Here is an 18,182-nt window from a genome sequence, read left to right as displayed (position 1 = left end):
CTTATTTGCAAAGACGAGTGTCTAATTATATTGTTTTACTGAGGTGGCAAAATCTAAACTACCCCTCTCTGGATTTCTTCTCTGTATCAGGCATGTACACACTTGAATACACAGTGGATATTTAACAACATAGTGAAGGTGTTTGTTGCATCTGTGCTAACTGGATTCTGTCGTGACGTATGAAGATCTTGGTGGCGGACGCTACCGAGACTGTTCTCTTGTTCACGCGCGTGTGTCCGTGTGTTTCAGGTGGACAACGCCAAGGTTCTTCACTACGTGGGTGCGGGTGTCGCCTTCCCCACCAGCATGCTGTTTGTGTGTCTGCAGTGTGCGCTCACCTACCGCCTGGCCAAGACGCAGGGCGAGTACTCCGTGGGTCACCTGCGTCTCATCATGACCCTGCTGGCCTTTGTGGCCCTGGTGCTCAGTATCCTTCCGTCAGTTACAGGTCAAGGTCTCAGCCCTGGGAATACCTCAATGTCCACGTTTTACGGTCATTCAAATTTTGTGATTCCAAGGAAAAGATGCACAGATTCGTGAAGCAGCACATTTGTACCCTTAAAATTACTTTTACAAGGGAGTTACAGTGGTGTTTTTGTTTTTAGGTAAGTCGGTATCAGCATTGCAACATCTTAACACTGGAATTTCTGCCTATTCTACTTTGAAAACATCTCAAACTCCATGCTGGAATGTTGGATGGGGACAGATTTTAAGCAGCAGTTGTAAAGTCATTGCAGAGATGCTGGAGGTCATTGCAGAGATGCTGGAGGTCATTGCAGAGATGCTGGAGGTCATTGCAGAGATGTCGTGACTGGGCCAGTCCACAACATTCAAATTGTTTAAGCCCTTCAGTGTGACCGTTGTTGGGGTTTCAGTGGTTGTCCAGAGTCCTCTGAGGCTTTTCATTGTCCTATTCCCTTTTAGGTTTTTACAGACCTGCTGAAGAGACTCCATTTGAGACCTGATGTTGTTCACTGTAGGTCTGGTGTGATATGTGAGATTTGCAGTCTGTAGGTTTGCACCAGAATGTTGTGTTTAGCACAACTGGATCCAAGATGTTGGCTATTTTAGTCCATAGAATCATGCTGTTGCATACATTTAGGCTACAGTCCGAGTTTTCTCAAGTTCCTGCCACACTTCAGTACATTCCACGTGTCTAAAGAGCAGGTGCTACGGTTGCCCGCTGGAGGTGTTACTGTCACATGGCTGGAGACCTCTTGATGCACTGATAGACTTTACTGCAGTCGGTCAGTTTGGGAGGACAGGAGGTTCTGTGGAAATTCGTAGTTTTTCCTAATTTGATTTGTAATTCAATGAAAAACTTTTAGGTATATTTAGCATCTGCATGGAAGAATTTTTATTTTGGTGTTGGATTGGGCAGTTGAGTGTTCTTGGAAATGCACTAGGGGACGTGGTATAGGTGGAAATGCACTAGGGGACGTGGTACAGGTGGCAGGTGTGTTTCAGGTGAAGGAATATAACACACGAGCCACATGCAGATGGAGTTCCATGTGGTAATTGTGTTCCACAGACTTGTTTTAGGGGTCTGTTGGGTCCATTTCCTAAAATATCCAGCCAGCAGCAGTTCTATCGTCAGAAATGACCATTAATGTGACTAGCATCTCTTGGGCTTTGGACTCTTAACTGAACACCCACACGTTGTACCTGATATGCTAATGTGACATTTTGTCCTTAATTGTTTTTGTTTGTTTTATTTCTAAAGGCAGTTGTTGCCTTTTCCTGGGCCCTTTTTTCCTTAACTCTTCTGTCCTCTAGGTGGCGTGTTTTTTGTTCAGGAGAGCTTCGTGCTGCAGCACGCCTCGGCGATCTTCGAGTGGGTCTTCTGTGTCATCATCATGCTGTTTTATGGAACGTTTGCCTTTGAGTTTGCTGGCATATCCGGTGACACCATGATGGTGCTGGCGAGAGGAGGAGGGTCGGGGGTCATCGGCCGAGACCACAAGATGGAGTCGCTCAGCGTAGCGAGCTCACACCAGCCCGAGAACATGGCCATGCTTTAGGGGCTCGCTAGGGGAGCCGGCACCTTCGCTCTCCCCGTATCGCTCTTAACAAATGCTTACATGTGCATGCACGCGTGTCATGGAGGGGAAGGAGGAAGACACCGCAGACCAGCAGAAGAAAACCCAGATGGAGATGTCATCATGGATCTCTCGTAATGAGGCAACGTTTGCCAGAGGACTTTGCCCACGCCTTGCACGTTGTTGAGAGACTAAATTGGCATTTCGCTGGGACCTCCGCCATGTCAGACTCTGAAGATCTGAAACTGAGAAGTGTGTAATGCTAAGAGGCAGTGTTATCTTTAATTATATGGACGGGACATAGTGTGTGTGTTTTATAAGTGGTTTTGCAGTACTTGTGTTCTAAGATTGTAAGATGCAGGCTGAGCAAAAGTCAATAGCAATTGCACACATGCCAACAACCACTGGCTGGATTTGAGAAGTGTTGCAGTGCCAAGAAAGACGTTTCAAGAAATTTACTTTAGGACCAGAAACATTTAACCAGTGAAAAGATCCGGACATTGTTCTACCCATTTGTATTCAGCCAAAGCTGATTAAACCTCATTGCCTAACCTGACGCCTTCACCAGCTCCTGCTGCGTTCAGTGCTGAGAGGCCTGAGCTAGTTTTCATGTTCAGTTCAGGGGGACCATTGTGCCTTATGAAAATGGACCAAGACGTACGGCAAATGGACATAAAAATGAATGACCTAATTCTGTGAGACTGGCGAGAGTGTCGGAAAACACGTCTAAGGCTCCAGTATAAGTAAAGTGCATTTTGTAATATGCTAGAGATGTTATCAAAGAAGTGTCAGTGGGTTCAGCAAAAAGTCATATTGATGTACATCTTGGCCTGTTCTTAATGTAAATGCGGTTATGAACCTTCTCGCTCTCCTCGGTGGCTGTGGACAGCACAGGGAGACAGGAGGACTGTGGTGTTTATTGAGAAGTGGTTGTGTGTTTACATCTTTTTGTGTGTAAAGACAGCAGAGTCTGTGCCCAATTCACATTTGGTAGAAGATCTAGTTGAACTTGTCTGATAAACACCACCCTGAATCTTGTTATTCCTCTAAACAGTTCTGTTTGCCATTGTGGACGCTGTACAATTCGTATATGTTGCTGCCACATGAGTGTTCATGTCTCCAGAGCTGTGGTCATGAGATGACCTTGCTGTCTGGCTATTGTGTTTGTCCAGCTTAGTTGCTGATATGTAGCACATGAAAACATGGTGACGTCTGACTTATAAAAAAAAAAAAGAAGAGAAAATATATTTTTAAATAATTAATTGTAATTAATTAAAAATAAACACTCTCTGTAGTGCCACTCAAATTGAGGCTGAAAGTGATGGATGCTCAAAGAGGCCCCTTGCCTTGCACGGTTCTCTATTTTGACAACACTAGTGTATTTTTCACATTATGGTTTTGCAGCAGGACTGCAAGATTGTTACTGAGAAGCTATACATATCATTTGAATACTCTATTAAGCTCTTAATTCTTTTATGTTGGTAGACAATCTAAGTGACCTTAGGAAGTTAAAAAAAACAAACATGCCACACTGGGTGCATTCATAGTGCAAATTATGTGCAGTTTGCCCATAATTTTGAAAGGATATATGTAGGGGTTTTTTTGTTTGGTTTTTTGTTTTTGTTTGGTTTTTTGTATTTCATTTTATATTTGAATACCTTCCTTTATTTTTCTTTGTGCTTGTAGCAGTCTGTAGTCTAATGCTCAGGACATTCTGTTGACACCAGCTTGAAGTCAGTAATAAGTTAGTAGTTTAGCAATGTCAGAACTGAATTGTAAAAATGTTGGGTTTTTTTGTTTTTTGGTAAGGTTTTTACATTGAAACTGACAGATGCTTGAAGCATGTTTGTTATCAGAGGTATTACTCTTCATTTGCAGTGGTCAAAGAGAGTCTGTATAGTCTACCTGTTTCAGGAGGGAGTTTACCTGTTAAAATTTCAGAGTTGCAGTACCTCTATCTATGGCATTGTCTTCCCACCAAAGAGGTTTTGCAGGATCACCTTTTACCAATTACCAATGATGACCTTTGAGAATGTGGTTGGTTAACTTGTCCCAGTCCCAGAGGTATTGCCTAAACTAAGTCACAAAGATCTTGCTGAGCAAAGTGTGATGAGCTCTCAAAGTAAACTCACCCCAGCAGCAGGTACACATCTAAACATACTCGTGTCACAACAGTCTCTTCCATGGTCAGGTTGAATATCTCATGTGATGGCACGAAGAAAGCACCATACTGTGCCTTTTTTCACTTAAACCAAAGACTAAAATGTTTCTTAGAAAAATAAAAAGATTTGTTTGTATATTTGCTTTAAGATATATTAAAAGAAATAAACATAAAAGTATACATTTTAATTTTGGTTGTCTTGTGGATGAGATGGATATTTTATCAAACATTATAATCAAATATAACATCATTCTAAATTGGCTGAGTGGTGAGTGAGTGTATTACATGTAAGAAGAACTTGATGAATTACAGCTGGAACGCAATTTTACAAAGACTTCCAACCAGGCAAAAAATTTGATTGTTATTGTTATTCTAAACAGGAACAAATGGTACTTTCCCCCCAATAGTTTATTCATAATTATTCACAATTATTTACAAGGATCAAATTACAAATCTTTAATACAGAAGTCATATTTGGAAGAACTTGTCTTAAGGGAGCAGATAAATGTATAAAGGTTGCTACAAGAATAGCATCTTATGGAGAATGCTCGGACATATGGAAAGAGAAGTCTCACTGCAGCTGACACACTCGTACAGCTTGATCTGGGTTTAGCTGAGACGCTTAAACACAAACACACTGGTCTATGGTAACGTTTTTGTACACTACTGGGAGTCTGTACATGTAAACAGGCAGGCATCACTTTCTCATGTGATCAGTCTACCACTACCTCCAGTCTACAACACATACATAACACTATTAATGCCATACAGAGGGTATAAAAAGATTTTAAAAGCATATTAGGAATAAGGCACAGAACTAAAGGCATGTTCAAAAACAGCCTCACATGAAAGATTTTGATTTTGCAACCTAAATTTAAAAAGGCAAAAACATGTTTAAGCTAAAGTTGTAGAAGAAAGTAATATATCCCAGGTAGAAATTCAGGTGCTAACTGTCATATATATAACATATTAAATGACTATGAGAGAACAAATGAGAACTAATTAATTAACTTTTAATTAATTAACTAATTAATTAAATTTATGACCCATTGTTGCAGGCTATAATGAACTTAAAATCTTTAAAATTCACAAACTATTTTCAGAAAGAACATTTGTCTGTTTGTTTTATATGGTACTGTCATTATATATACAGATGTTGGAACTGGCCTGTACTCCAGATTTAAGACTAACAATCATATTTATTTCCATTATAATTTAGATGTCATTAATAAACGTGGCGCTCTGAAATAGAGCTAGTAATGGAAGATATTATTTCATGCTAAGCACTACCCATTTGATGGGTTGGTTTAAAAAAAAACTGTTTAAATACCTCTTGTCAATGATAGCAGACGATTCTCAAGAACACATGTAATGTTCAAATGAAATAGAGTAGAGCCTAAATGAAGCATGACTGTGTGGTAATTTAGATTGTGTGGTAATAAAAGACTACAAGAAATAAAACACTCCTAGACTCCCAGACTCCTACACATCTAGACGCCTACACTCCTAGACACTTACACTCCTAGATGCCTACACTCCTAGACACACTCCTAGACGCCTACACTCCTAGACACTTACACTCCTAGACCTAATTTGCTATGATGGATGTTGTGGAGAGGCTGTGAAGTTGTTGTTGTTATCCTGACCCTTTATGGTGGTCTCAGTTGTGAGGTTGTTGTTATCCTGGCCCTTTATGGTGGTCTCAGTTGTGAGGTTGTTGTTATCCTGGTCCTTTATGGTGTTTCCGATTGTGAGGTTGTTGTTATTCTGGCCCTTTATGGTGATCTCGGTTGTGAGGTTGTTGTTATTCTGGCCCTTTATGGTGATCTCGGTTGTGAGGTTGTTGTTTTACTGGCCTTTTATGGTGGTCTCGGTTGTGAGGTGGTTGTTTTACTGGCCCTTTATGGTGGTCTCAGTTGTGAGGTTGTTGTTATCCTGGCCCTTTATGGTGTTATCGTTTGTGAGGTTGTTGTTTTACTGGCCTTTTATGGTGGTCTCGTTTGTGAGGTTTTTGTTATCCTGGCCCTTTATGGTGGTCTCAGTTGTGAGGTTGTTGTTATCCTGGCCCTTTATGGTGGTCTCAGTTGTGAGGTTGTTGTTATCCTGGCCCTTTATGGTGGTCTCATGAAAGCCTCTTTACTGTCTTGCTCAGATTAAAACTTCAGGTCTTTGGGCTCCTCCCAGGCAAACTCAGGTCGCCCGAAGTGGCCATAGCAGGCGGTGCTCTGGTAAATCGGCCTTTTCAGTTTCAGGTCCCTGTAAGTGGAAGAGGTCAGAATGATTGCTACTCTGGATTGCTATTTGGTAGAAAACTGATCAACAGTGAAGTTAGAAATGTGTGAAGTATGGGGGCTTTTTGAAGCAGCTACATCTATTCTTTTTTTGAAGATTTTTGTTCTTTCCATTACATTTGAACATTTGTATTTAGTCCCATGTGAGCTGATTTAGTTTGCTTAAGTCTCATCTACTCTCAAACCCTTGTTACTGTAAGTCATTCATCCCAGGATATGGGTCTTAAACATGAGGTAGAAATAGAAAAGTATCTGATCAATATTTTTTTGATATGCTTCCAGAACTTGGATGAATTCATCCTACTGTATGCAGGTAGCTTTACTGATATCTTAATCAGAGTTGTACCTGTCTCTCATGAATATTAAGTCTTGTAAAGAGTGTAATGGATGTCACACGTTGATGGAGACTGCTTACGTGGAGCTTTTTTCTAGGCAACATACAATATATGCACCAAATGTTTTATCTTGAATATTTTGTAATAAAAAATACAAACTCACTATTTCATAGTGATTCAGTTTCCAAAAGAACTGAAATGACACTATAGGAACACACTATATGTGTGCCGTCATATGTCATATGAGATAGGTAAATGGTGGACGTAGTCCTAAGTCAATCGCGATTCAAGGCAATCACAGCTTTTGATTATGGCGAAGTCATTTTCAAATCCATGTTATTCTAATTCTCTCTGCTGTTTCTAGAATATCCAATACATATCCAAAAATATGTTTCTTAATATAAAACCATATAATTTATTTCCCCTCGTATGTTAGTTTGTGACCACTTAGCAGTTTTATACACCGATGGATTAGCATTTATGATAGCGGAGTTTGAAACCTCAATTACTGTTGTGGATAGCGAGCTAGCTAACACATTTCTTAGCACAAGAAGTTTTATCTAATAAGACTATTAAAATAGCTATAAAAAATGAGAAGAAGAGAATCTATCGTGCTGAAACACAGAGGCAACGCTGAGGTAAATAAACACGGTCGCACACGGGCGAGAACAAGATGTGAATAAATTTACAGCATCTCAATAATCTGCCATATGAGGGCAGATGTCAGTTATATTGCTGCATACGTAAACAGGCCTACATAAACTATACAGCTCACTAGGTTTTCGGACAGACCCAAGAGTATTAATTGACCATTTTCTGAATTGTAATAATTCCTTAATATACTTATTCTTGTCAAGAAGTTATGCCTGACTATGGTTTTTTAAGAACATTTATCTTTTCAAATGCCCGTTTGACATTGTTTTTGCTTGAGCCACTAAACAAATACCAGTATGCATATATACCTAACAATGACACCAGGTCGAAGGTCAAAGTTCTTGTTGACGATCTGAAGTAGCTCTTTCTCTGTCTTTTCCGAAGAGCCATAGGTAAAAAGTGAGATAGATAGGGGATAGGCCACTCCGATAGCATAAGATACCTGCACAAGAATTGAAGAAATACTGTTATTATATGCTCATTAGATCATCAGTTAGATCATGAATTCCAGAAAGCTCCAATGTATGGAGCCACAATGCTTGTCTTTTTTGTTTTGATGTGTCCAGTATTCTCATTTATCTTCATCTGAAGTCCAGCTAGACCACAGCATGTGCAACTTGTCAGTAATTGCTAAGCCATGCAGCTCATATTTATAACGCTCAGGACTCACTTGTTCACTCTTGTGAATATGACCTGAGTTCCCTCACCTGCACCAGCACCCTCCTGCAGAGCTTGGCCATCACCAGAGACTTGGCCACCCATCGAGCAGCGTAGGCTGCGGAACGGTCCACCTTGGTGTAGTCCTTCCCGGAGAAGGCCCCGCCACCATGAGCGCCCCACCCTCCATATGTGTCCACGATGATCTTCCTCCCCGTGACGCCAGCATCTCCCTGAGAAACAGAGGAGATGCTAACGCACCTGTTCTTTAACCAAACTAGTCATCCTGCCAGTTATCATGCTTTAATGCTTTGAGAACAAGCAGCAGAGAGTGCCGTAGTGAATGAGACCGCCCACCTGAGGCCCTCCGATGACAAACCGTCCGCTCGGCTGCAGGTGGTAAATGGTTTTGCTGTCGAGGTACTTGGCTGGCACCACAGCCGTGATGACCTTCTCTTTCAGGATCCTCTTCTGCTCCTCCAGTGAGATGTTATCATCGTGCTGCACTGAGATCACCACCGTGTGCACACGTTGTGGGATCACAGCTCCGTTCTCCTGCTTGTAGTGCACAGTCACCTACGGAGAGCAGAAGGTTCCTCAGTCTACTAGTTTTGGAACATATTTTTGATATTCCTCACAATTTAGTGCTACAAAATAAAAAAAAAACCCCAACATAATAAACTAATCCATCCAGTACTGAGAACACAGCAAATCTAAATCTCTTAAGATTGCTGGCAACAGAAATAGCAGCACTGTTGTAATCTGAATAAGAAAATTCAGCAGTTCTACCCAATCAGCACAAATGATTGATAATCTCCACGTGGAGACTGAAATCCTTTGAACGCTTCTGGATCTTCAGTATGAAAATGTCAAGAACTCCAAAATAGCAAGAAGGTTTCAGCTTCCAGAGAGCACTCCAGCTTGGGTTGCAGCACAGAGCAGCATTCCACTAGCTGTAAGAGCCATGGACCTACATGACATTGAGTTTCAGCTTTATCTCGGACATTTAAAGAGACCACCATGCATATGTCATCTTACTCAACAGGGATCACAGCTATTGGCCAGTAGAGCAGCATGGAGACCGCAGCAGCTGGGGAGATGTTGAACTTCGGTCAGCACCTTGAAGCCCTGACGTGGTGTTGGCATTATGTGTTTTATTAGCATGAAACTCCATCATCACCGCAGAACCAGCCAGCATGGCACTGTATTCTAACCTGTGTTTTGGAGTCTGGACGAAGCCAAGGAATGATCCCTTCACGACGCAGCTCAGCCATCTTGGCGTTGAGTTTGTGGGCAAGGACGATGGTGAGGGGCATGCACTCCTCCGTCTCATCAGTGGCATAACCAAACATCAGACCCTAGCCAAGAGAAACCATAGTTATTCTGTATCAGTGGCATAACCAAACATCAGACCCTAGCCAAGAGAAACCATAGTTATTCTGTATCAGTGGCATAACCAAACATCAGACCCTAGCCAAGAGAAACCATAGTTATTCTGTATCAGTGGCATAACCAAACATCAGACCCTAGCAAAGAGAAACCATAGTTATTCTGTATCAGTGGCATAACCAAACATCAGACCCTAGCAAAGAGAAACCATAGTTATTCTGTATCAGTGGCATAACCAAACATCAGACCCTAGCAAAGAGAAACCATAGTTATTCTGTATCAGTGGCATAACCAAACATCAGACCCTAGCAAAGAGAAACCATAGTTATTCTGTATCAGTGGCATAACCAAACATCAGACCCTAGCAAAGAGAAACCATAGTTATTCTGTATCAGTGGCATAACCAAACATCAGACCCTAGCAAAGAGAAACCATAGTTATTCTGTATCAGTGGCATAACCAAACATCAGACCCTAGCAAAGAGAAACCATAGTTATTCTGTATCAGTGGCATAACCAAACATCAGACCCTAGCAAAGAGAAACCATAGTTATTCTGTATCAGTGGCATAACCAAACATCAGACCCTAGCAAAGAGAAACCATAGTTATTCTGTATCAGTGGCATAACCAAACATCAGACCCTAGCAAAGAGAAACCATAGTTATTCTGTATCAGTGGCATAACCAAACATCAGACCCTAGCAAAGAGAAACCATAGTTATTCTGTATCAGTGGCATAACCAAACATCAGACCCTATCAAAGAGAAACCATAGTTATTCTGTATCAGTGGCATAACCAAACATCAGACCCTATCAAATAGAAAGCATAGAGTCATCTGTATCAGTGGTATAACCAAACATCAGACCCTATCAAAGAGAAACCATAGAGTTATTCTGTATCAGTGTCATAACCAAACATCAGACCCTACCAAAGAGAAAGACCCTACCACAGAGTTATTCTCCATTACAGATTTTGCTAGTGCACAGTTCACATTTTTATACTTTCAGGTGAGTTATTACCTGGTCTCCAGCTCCAATATCCTCTTCATGTCTGTCGACGTGGACACCTTGTGCAATATCAGGAGATTGCTGCTCCAGAGCAACCAGCACATTGCAGGTCTTATAATCAAAACCTGAGGTGAGTGAGATATGGACTTAAATTAAATCCATGCACTCCTGTATGTTCTTACACTGCACTTGAAACCTTTTGTTTTGGCATTTTTACCTTTATCAGAGCTGTCATAACCAATGTGTTTGATGGTATCCCTCACAACTTTCTGGTAGTCCACATTGGCCCGGGATGTGATTTCACCACACAGAAGCACCATACCAGTCTTACATACAGTCTCTGTATGTAAAATAAACAGCGTGTATAAAATGTAGAATCAGAATGTCCACAAACCTCTAAACATCTATATAAATCATCAGAGCAGAAGGGGAGATATTTACTCATGACACAACTAGTATTGATATTAGCAGTTGGGGAAAGATAATAGTCACAGTGTAACAGGTGGTAGGCAAAAACGAAAGACTAACAGAGTAAGATATTTAATTTCTATTTGAAAATGTTTTCCTCAGTAGATTACAGATTATCTGCAAATAGCTACAATCACTAACACAGTTTAAATGATTGCACACCATGGTAATGTATTTTGAACACTTTTCATTTATGTTTCTGTTTCAAAAGCTATTGCTGAAGTATTCATTGATGGGTTGCCCTTGCTGCCAAAGGTGTCCAAATGTCAAATATGCCCAGTTATTGCAGTTTTTCAAAAAATTTGGCTAATCCTCTGAGTGTGGCGTGATTAGTGTATCATGGACTTGTCCCTGTACTCACCACAGGCCACTTTGGCATCAGGGTCCTGCTTCAGGTGTGCGTCTAGGACAGCATCACTGATCTGGTCACAGATCTTATCTGTAGAAAAGAGCAGAAAAGCAAGCCTGCTTTTAAAACTGAAAACATTCAACAAAACATTTGCTACCACCTGTTTGGACCATCACAGACATTACTTAGTAAAGTTGGCATGGGCACCAGAGAAGTAATGAGCCACAGAGAGCCACGATTAATGTTAAAGATTTCAGATTAACGTCTCCTAGGCTTTCATTGCAATATAAACATAACATTTCACTCTTTAAAATGGTCACGAAAAAGGAAAGCAAAAACTACAAGAGAAGCATTGAAGAACGAAACCTGAAAAAAAAAGAAAATTCTCCTTTGGCTGTTCTCATTCTGCGTGTTATAGAGTTCCAGTGTCTATAGAATTAACCTGAATATTGCGTTTAAAATCCGACATTGTCACAAACCAGCATTACAGAAATCTTGTCAACTTGAGGTCAGGGATCCAAAAGTGACAGTCATATGGAAACCCAGAGGAGCCAAACTTAAACGACGTAGCCATCTCCCAGCATGCAGTGGGGTTTGCATGCTAAGCTCATGAAATGCAGCTCTTGTCCCAGTAAAGAGACGCCATTGCTGGGTAGTTCTGGGTGAACAAAACCATCAGCCCATGGGATTAACCATGCTCAAGACCATTGTGCACTGAGGCAACAGCGTGCGTGAGTTACATCAGACACAACAATACTCTGCCTCCTCTAGAGATAACAAAGAACTGACCACCAGTGAAAATGAAGAATCAGGTTTCGCTGTTGTAAAGTCTAAAACTAAGCCAAAAGGATTATGCATAGATTATGTATTTCCCCCCCAACATCAATAGTCCTCAATACTAATTGATTTAGTTTCAAAGGTTGACTGAGAGAGAGCTATTGAGTAGATGTGAGATTTGTTTTTAATTGAAATTTCTATTCTCTCATAATTTTTATTAGGTTGAATGAATATTACTGCATACATTTAATAACATGTATTGATATCCTCTTCACCTGTGGTGGACATTAATAATTTTGCCCATGCTGTCCTTGCAATGTGAACCAGTCTGCCTGATAACAAATCAGAGGTCTGGCTAATTCCCACACAAAACTGCAAAAACTGTATACAAAGGGTTTTTTCAGTAAAGATAGAACAATATTAGTGATGGTTAAGCGCGGCGACACAGTGCTCAAACACTCAAATGTCTGGAATCCAAATCTAATGCAATGTATATTTGAGTTACACTTTTTGGGAAAGTGTCATTGAAAATGCCAAATGTACTAAACATTGAATGAATATTACCAAATTAATTAACTAAATGTATTACTCTATGTTTAATAGACTGGATAATTCAGTGCAGTGCTGAGAGGCGGCAGGGATCACTGAACATTTTCACTGCAAGTGTAAATCACCGTGCTGGTCAATGTCCAAAATCCAGTCATATGCACAACACCTCAGTTCCTAGTGAAATAGTACATGAATGGCCAAGGTCAGTATTTAGAACAGCCCAACTTCACTACTTCACCTCTGTCATACAATAGCTGTCACACATCTAAACTGGATTATGTTTATTTCCTTCCGTCATGTGAGAGGGATTAGCACTCACGGCCCTCTCAATGAACACTTGTTGAAGCAGGTGGAATGTGGAGTCAGCGGTTTGCTGCTGGCTGGATCTCATGTGGTACTACACGCCATTAGACAATCTTCAAAGCACAAGCAATGAGGTTGTTTCATTTTCATCACAGACCGGGTGGATTGGTGCGTAAGACACAACATGACCGGTATGACACAGAACCGCATAAAACAAAGATTTTCCTAGACATGATGACTGTAGTAAAGATGCAGGAGGTGAGCTGGTGTGTTTCCACGAACACTCACCTGGATGTCCTTCTCCTACAGACTCTGATGTGAACATGAAGGAATCGTCATGGACATCATTCACTCCTTCCATGTTGGCAGGGTAACAGAGCTTTGAAATTACGTTAAAAAACAGTAATGAGTTGGGGCAGGGGCTTTTAAGTGGGTTCCAACCTCTGAAGTGGGCCAAGACTGAACTTCTTAATACTCCTCACGAGGTGTGTATAAGACCTTGGACGAGAAAAACGAAGAGAGAGATATTTACAGCCAGATCACAGATTATCAACAGGTCTCAGACCCAAACACTCTCCTATATATGGCCAGGAGAAAACGTGTGCACGCACAAACACACACTCACTCCCACACACATGTGCACACACACACACATACACACACACACATGCACACACCTACATATACATGCGCGTTATGTGAACCAGTAGGGCGAGCCATTCCAGGGGGAGTTGTTGGAGGGAGGGGTTTCAAAGCCTCAGGAGCTCTTGGTTAACCCCTTATAGTCTGACTAATAGTGTTGAGGTAAAGGCAGCCTGTGGGGTATTTGTGGCTCTGTGGTAGGACTTCCTGAGATCAGATTTCTGTATGTCGGGATAGTGAGGTTCACTATGTCACACTCTCCGTCATATAGAATGCTGAAAGCTAATCAACTCTTAAGAAGCAACCTTACCAAACAGCAAGATGTTTTCTACTACATAATAACATTTAATGCTTTGCATAATATTTAGCTGTGACAGAACACAGATTGTGAGATATAATGTCAGCACTTAGGGATTGGATCAGCTTTTGGTTAATATGTTTGGAGAACTAACATTAAAGTGTCTGTGGCTTAAAACTCCTTGAAGACGCAGTGTCAGTTATGCCATCACTGTATCCAAAATCAAAATACAGACACAACTTGGCACTGCTGGTACCTGGTAGCATTAAATAAATAATACCCAGCCATACTAATACCCCAGAGGGCATACACTACAATAAGATGCATGTGACTCCAGACCCCCAGTAGGCAGGCTGTTGACATTACTGTTATTGCATCATTCAAAACACAAACAGTACATAAATATAATATAAATATGTACATATACAGTATATCCTGCTGTGTAATGGAGTTTAAGGTGAAAAAGTCGAGTCATTTTTATTTACTTTGTAGCAAAATCTACTGCCCTAGATTGTAATTTACTGTATATTACATATTATGAGTTACATGCTTATAAGAGAAAGGAGAGAAATTAATGTTCAGCACAGAACACACTCATTCTCATTCTCAATTAACAGAACTGAGATTTCAGGAAAATATTGCCATGACTTAAATCAAAGGTGTGATGTACAACTTTTTATAACAGACGTCGGTTAATTTGTATCATATTTTAGTTCAGGTCGTTTCTAGGAAAAAAAGCTTAATCAACATGTAGTATGAAAGACTATTTTGGAAGAGAGCTCTGTGGGGGTAAATTTAACGTGGGTTATGCTATGCTGGGGGTAAATTTAACGTGGGTTATGCTACGGTGGGGGTAAATTTAACGTGGGTTATGCTACGGTGGGGGTAAATTTAACATGGGTTACGCTACTGTGAGGGTCAGCAGAGTGAAGCCATGTGTCAAATGATAAGTTCTGGTCATCTCTATGACCCCTTTGAAAGATTTATTTTGGTGGTGAACAACTGGTTGAAAAATGGAATGTAGGAAAGAGCCCTGTCTATACTGGTTTAGCCCCTGTATGAAACAGCATGCTCTGGACTTTGGCTCAAAGGTGCAGAGTGACACTGTTCTGTTGTGTTGATCTTGCAGTGGGACATTTCTATTTGATTTGGCATCACGCACATATATGAAACATTTGTCCCTGCAACTGAATAACACAAGTGATAGTGGATACTGAAACGACAGGTTAATGACTGACAGAAACATTCAGCAGACAGAAACGCGCAGAGTAGAAAGATTATCATATCGGTGCTTTGGCCTTGCCAATATTTCACCTGGTTTACTGGTTTACGATATGAAGTGACAGAAAGAATGGTGACGGGCATTAAGTATGCACTTAAGTGTTCACTGCGTCATCACACTTAAGACGGGATGTTCTTATGCTGACTCATAGAGTATTTATAGCCTTAGTGTATCGTTATTGCCTAAAAGTTTTTTTATTAACACACACATGTTTATTAACAATGACTTGGGCAAATTTATTTTTTCAAGCTCAGGGTGCTAGCTTAGCTCAGCATGACTGCACACTTCTGGATGGAAATCTTGGATGCTGTTGCTGGGATCTTTTCTACCACTTTGGGAGTGAGAGACCCCTAGTGCTCAGATCACTACAGGAACCACTGTTGACTTCACCTTCCACATCCTTACAGCTCTTCTTTCCGCCCTCTGTTTTTCTTGACTTCTTTGTGTACCTTCTTTCTGTTGTTACCATCACTTGGGTTTGCTACGGGGGGAGGTTTCTCAGCCTGTGAGGGAGGAGGCAGTTTGGAGCACAGATTCCTCACCTCCTGCTACTCTCTGGCCCTCATGTCTGCTCCCTGCGTGCTCTACGCAACATCGTGTTCCTACGTCATACCGTACATCGACCTGAGGTCCACTGTCCTTCCAGAAGGAGTTCTGTGATGGCACACAAGCCCTGCCACATGGTGTGTGTCACAGTTGTCTTTGACATCCCACCATGTTGTTGTGTACATCACCCCCACGCATTGCTTCACACCCTTGTTAGCCCATTGCTCAATCCCCAATTTTGATTGTTTAAACAAAATGCTTAGTACTTAACACTTGCCAAACATTTCACTTTTAATGAAAATATTCAGAAGAATTCATACAACAATTAGGGAATATTCTATAACAATTTGTGCTAGTTCGATGGAATTATCGATGGAATGGGGCATGGCCTGGTGGTTAAGGAACTGGTCTTGTGACCGGAGGGTCGTGGGTTCGATCCTCAGACCTGAGGCCATGACTGAGGTGCCCCTGAGCAAGGCCCTTAACCCTCAATTGCTCACTTGTGTAAAAAATAAGATTAAAATGTAAGTCTGGATAAGGGCGTCTGCCAAATGCCATAAATGTAAATGTAATGTAATGAATTAAAAGCCAGTAGAAGTAAATCCCAGGACTGAGAGACATTCCCCAGTGCCCAGGGAACAAGAAGCTGGTAATGCCTCAGTGTTATTGTCAGTAATCTGAGTACACCACAATCTTGACAGAGCTAAATGAACAAATAGCCAGGTGTCACGATACAGCTGGACCCCCCCCCCCCTTGGGTAGGTGTATCTGTGTCCTTATATGTACTTCCGTGGGTGTGGTTGTGTGTGTGTGAGTATTCACTTGTCTCATTAGTTTAATGTGCTGTGTGTAATGTGCGCTAGTAGCTCCCACAGCTGTAATTGTGAATAAACTTCTGTGTTTCATGCAAATCGTCACCGCATCCTCAAAATCCTTCCACTCGTTACACCAGGTTGTAAACAACCACCACAAGATTTAAAAGATTTGATTATCAGAGTCTGGTACAGTGTATATATATTAAGTGACTGCTATTTTCTTCATTTATACCTGTATTTCTGATTTGATCTCAGTCACTGAACATGAGATCTGTTAGATGGCTGGTTTCATCACATTTTTACATCATGAAAATAGCTGTGCAGTTAAATGGCAGTAGATGCAGATTTTCATTGCTTAATCTCATAATTTCTCTTTGTGCAGTGTATGGGTGCAAAAATGCTAGATTGCATATCCTGGACTGAATGCACTCATAATGGCAAAATTCAAAATGACAGTGTATTCTAAGCATGTGGAATTATTCTAAATACATTACATAATTTACATATTTTGCTCTGCTAAGTGGATTGGGGATTTTACAACCACAACCAGCATGTTTAATTAATTTTATGCGGTAAATTAATAATGAGTCTTTAGATTTGGGCATGTCGGTGCAAAGTAAAAAAATGCCATGGAGTGAAGGTTAAACTGTTATTGTCATAGGGGATATTCCTAGAGTTTCCTGACTGCAGACGCTGTCTAGTGGCAACAGGTTCACTGGCCTCCTTTCCCTGTGTCTCCGTGCCCATCTGATAGTCTGATGAAGGAGTGTGGTGCACAATCCAATGCCCGATTGATGCTGTGACCCGTAGTAGGAGGGGAACATATCCTCACTGCTGATTGGCTTATACTCCAAGCACTCCTCTAAATGTCAAATTGTGCACACAGAAGTGCAAAAAAAATGTCAAGTTGTGCACAGAAACCTGGGACCCAGGGGGGTGAGGTTGAGAGGCAGGCCCTGTTAGCGGTCCCCCGGTTTAGCAGGGCAGTGAGTCAAGAAGTTCAAATAAGGCAAATGATGGTGAACTTGGAGGAAGCAGAAGACCCCCATGATTACTCGCTAGCCATCTGGAATGCAGCAGCTGCAGGGTCGGGGTGGTGTGGGGTGGGGCGGGTGGGGTGGTGTGGGGTGGGGCGGGTGGGGTGGTGTGGGGTGGGTTGGGGTGTTGGCACAGTCTCCCTCTCAGCACATTCCACTCTGCAGCCCCACACTCCCCCCACTCTCCTAAAAATAACAATTATCCCCCCAAATGGATGCACCTCCTCTTATATTACGGTGTCCCTTTGCACAATTAGTGTCTTATGTCTGTATGTGGTGCTTCGGTCTACTTGTGTTGTAGTACAGAACAAAGAATCTCTAGGAATGCAAGAATACACAAATGCTCCAGGGACAAAATAAAAGTAACCTTAATACAGCAGTCAAGAATGGAAACTCAACTGTGACTTTGCTCACCTCAAGCAAGCTACAGTCCTCGTACAATGGCAGACTGAAGACAGGAAAATGACCCACATAGACCACAATCCATAGACCATTAGCAATGGACCAATGAAATTACATATCTAGTTGAGAGTAAATTGAGAGATATCATTATTACCACTGCCAAGTCAGGACAGCTCTGATG

The 18,182-nt window shown here is 41.3% G+C and overlaps 2 protein-coding genes across 3 annotated transcripts in view; one reads left to right on the top strand and one right to left on the bottom strand.

The window, feature by feature from the left end:
- Positions 1 to 4,388, top strand: part of LOC143476183 (transmembrane protein 150A) — a 22,828-nt gene extending 18,440 nt beyond the window's left edge. For both annotated transcript variants that reach the window (XM_076974244.1, XM_076974243.1), the window contains 2 exons: positions 250 to 427; positions 1,777 to 4,388. In XM_076974244.1, coding sequence (XP_076830359.1) covers positions 250 to 427; positions 1,777 to 2,021 — 423 coding nt within the window. In that variant the 3' untranslated portion in view covers positions 2,022 to 4,388. The remainder of the gene's footprint in view (positions 1 to 249; positions 428 to 1,776) is intronic.
- A 202-nt stretch (positions 4,389 to 4,590) lies between these two features.
- Positions 4,591 to 13,616, bottom strand: mat1a (methionine adenosyltransferase 1A). Its single transcript, XM_076974242.1, has 9 exons — positions 13,268 to 13,616; positions 11,363 to 11,440; positions 10,751 to 10,873; positions 10,546 to 10,658; positions 9,352 to 9,495; positions 8,495 to 8,713; positions 8,188 to 8,370; positions 7,789 to 7,922; positions 4,591 to 6,456 (listed from the first exon to the last, which is right to left on the bottom strand). Exons 1-9 carry the CDS (start codon positions 13,338 to 13,340, stop codon positions 6,354 to 6,356), a joined length of 1,170 nt encoding a protein of 389 aa, XP_076830357.1. The 5' UTR covers positions 13,341 to 13,616; the 3' UTR covers positions 4,591 to 6,353.
- Between the last annotated feature and the right edge of the window lie 4,566 nt (positions 13,617 to 18,182).

This window comes from Brachyhypopomus gauderio, chromosome 15 (assembly GCF_052324685.1).
Source record: "Brachyhypopomus gauderio isolate BG-103 chromosome 15, BGAUD_0.2, whole genome shotgun sequence".
Lineage (NCBI taxonomy): Eukaryota > Metazoa > Chordata > Actinopteri > Gymnotiformes > Hypopomidae > Brachyhypopomus > Brachyhypopomus gauderio.
Note: the sequence above shows the minus strand (reverse complement) of the source record. Positions and strands in the feature narration are given on the sequence as shown.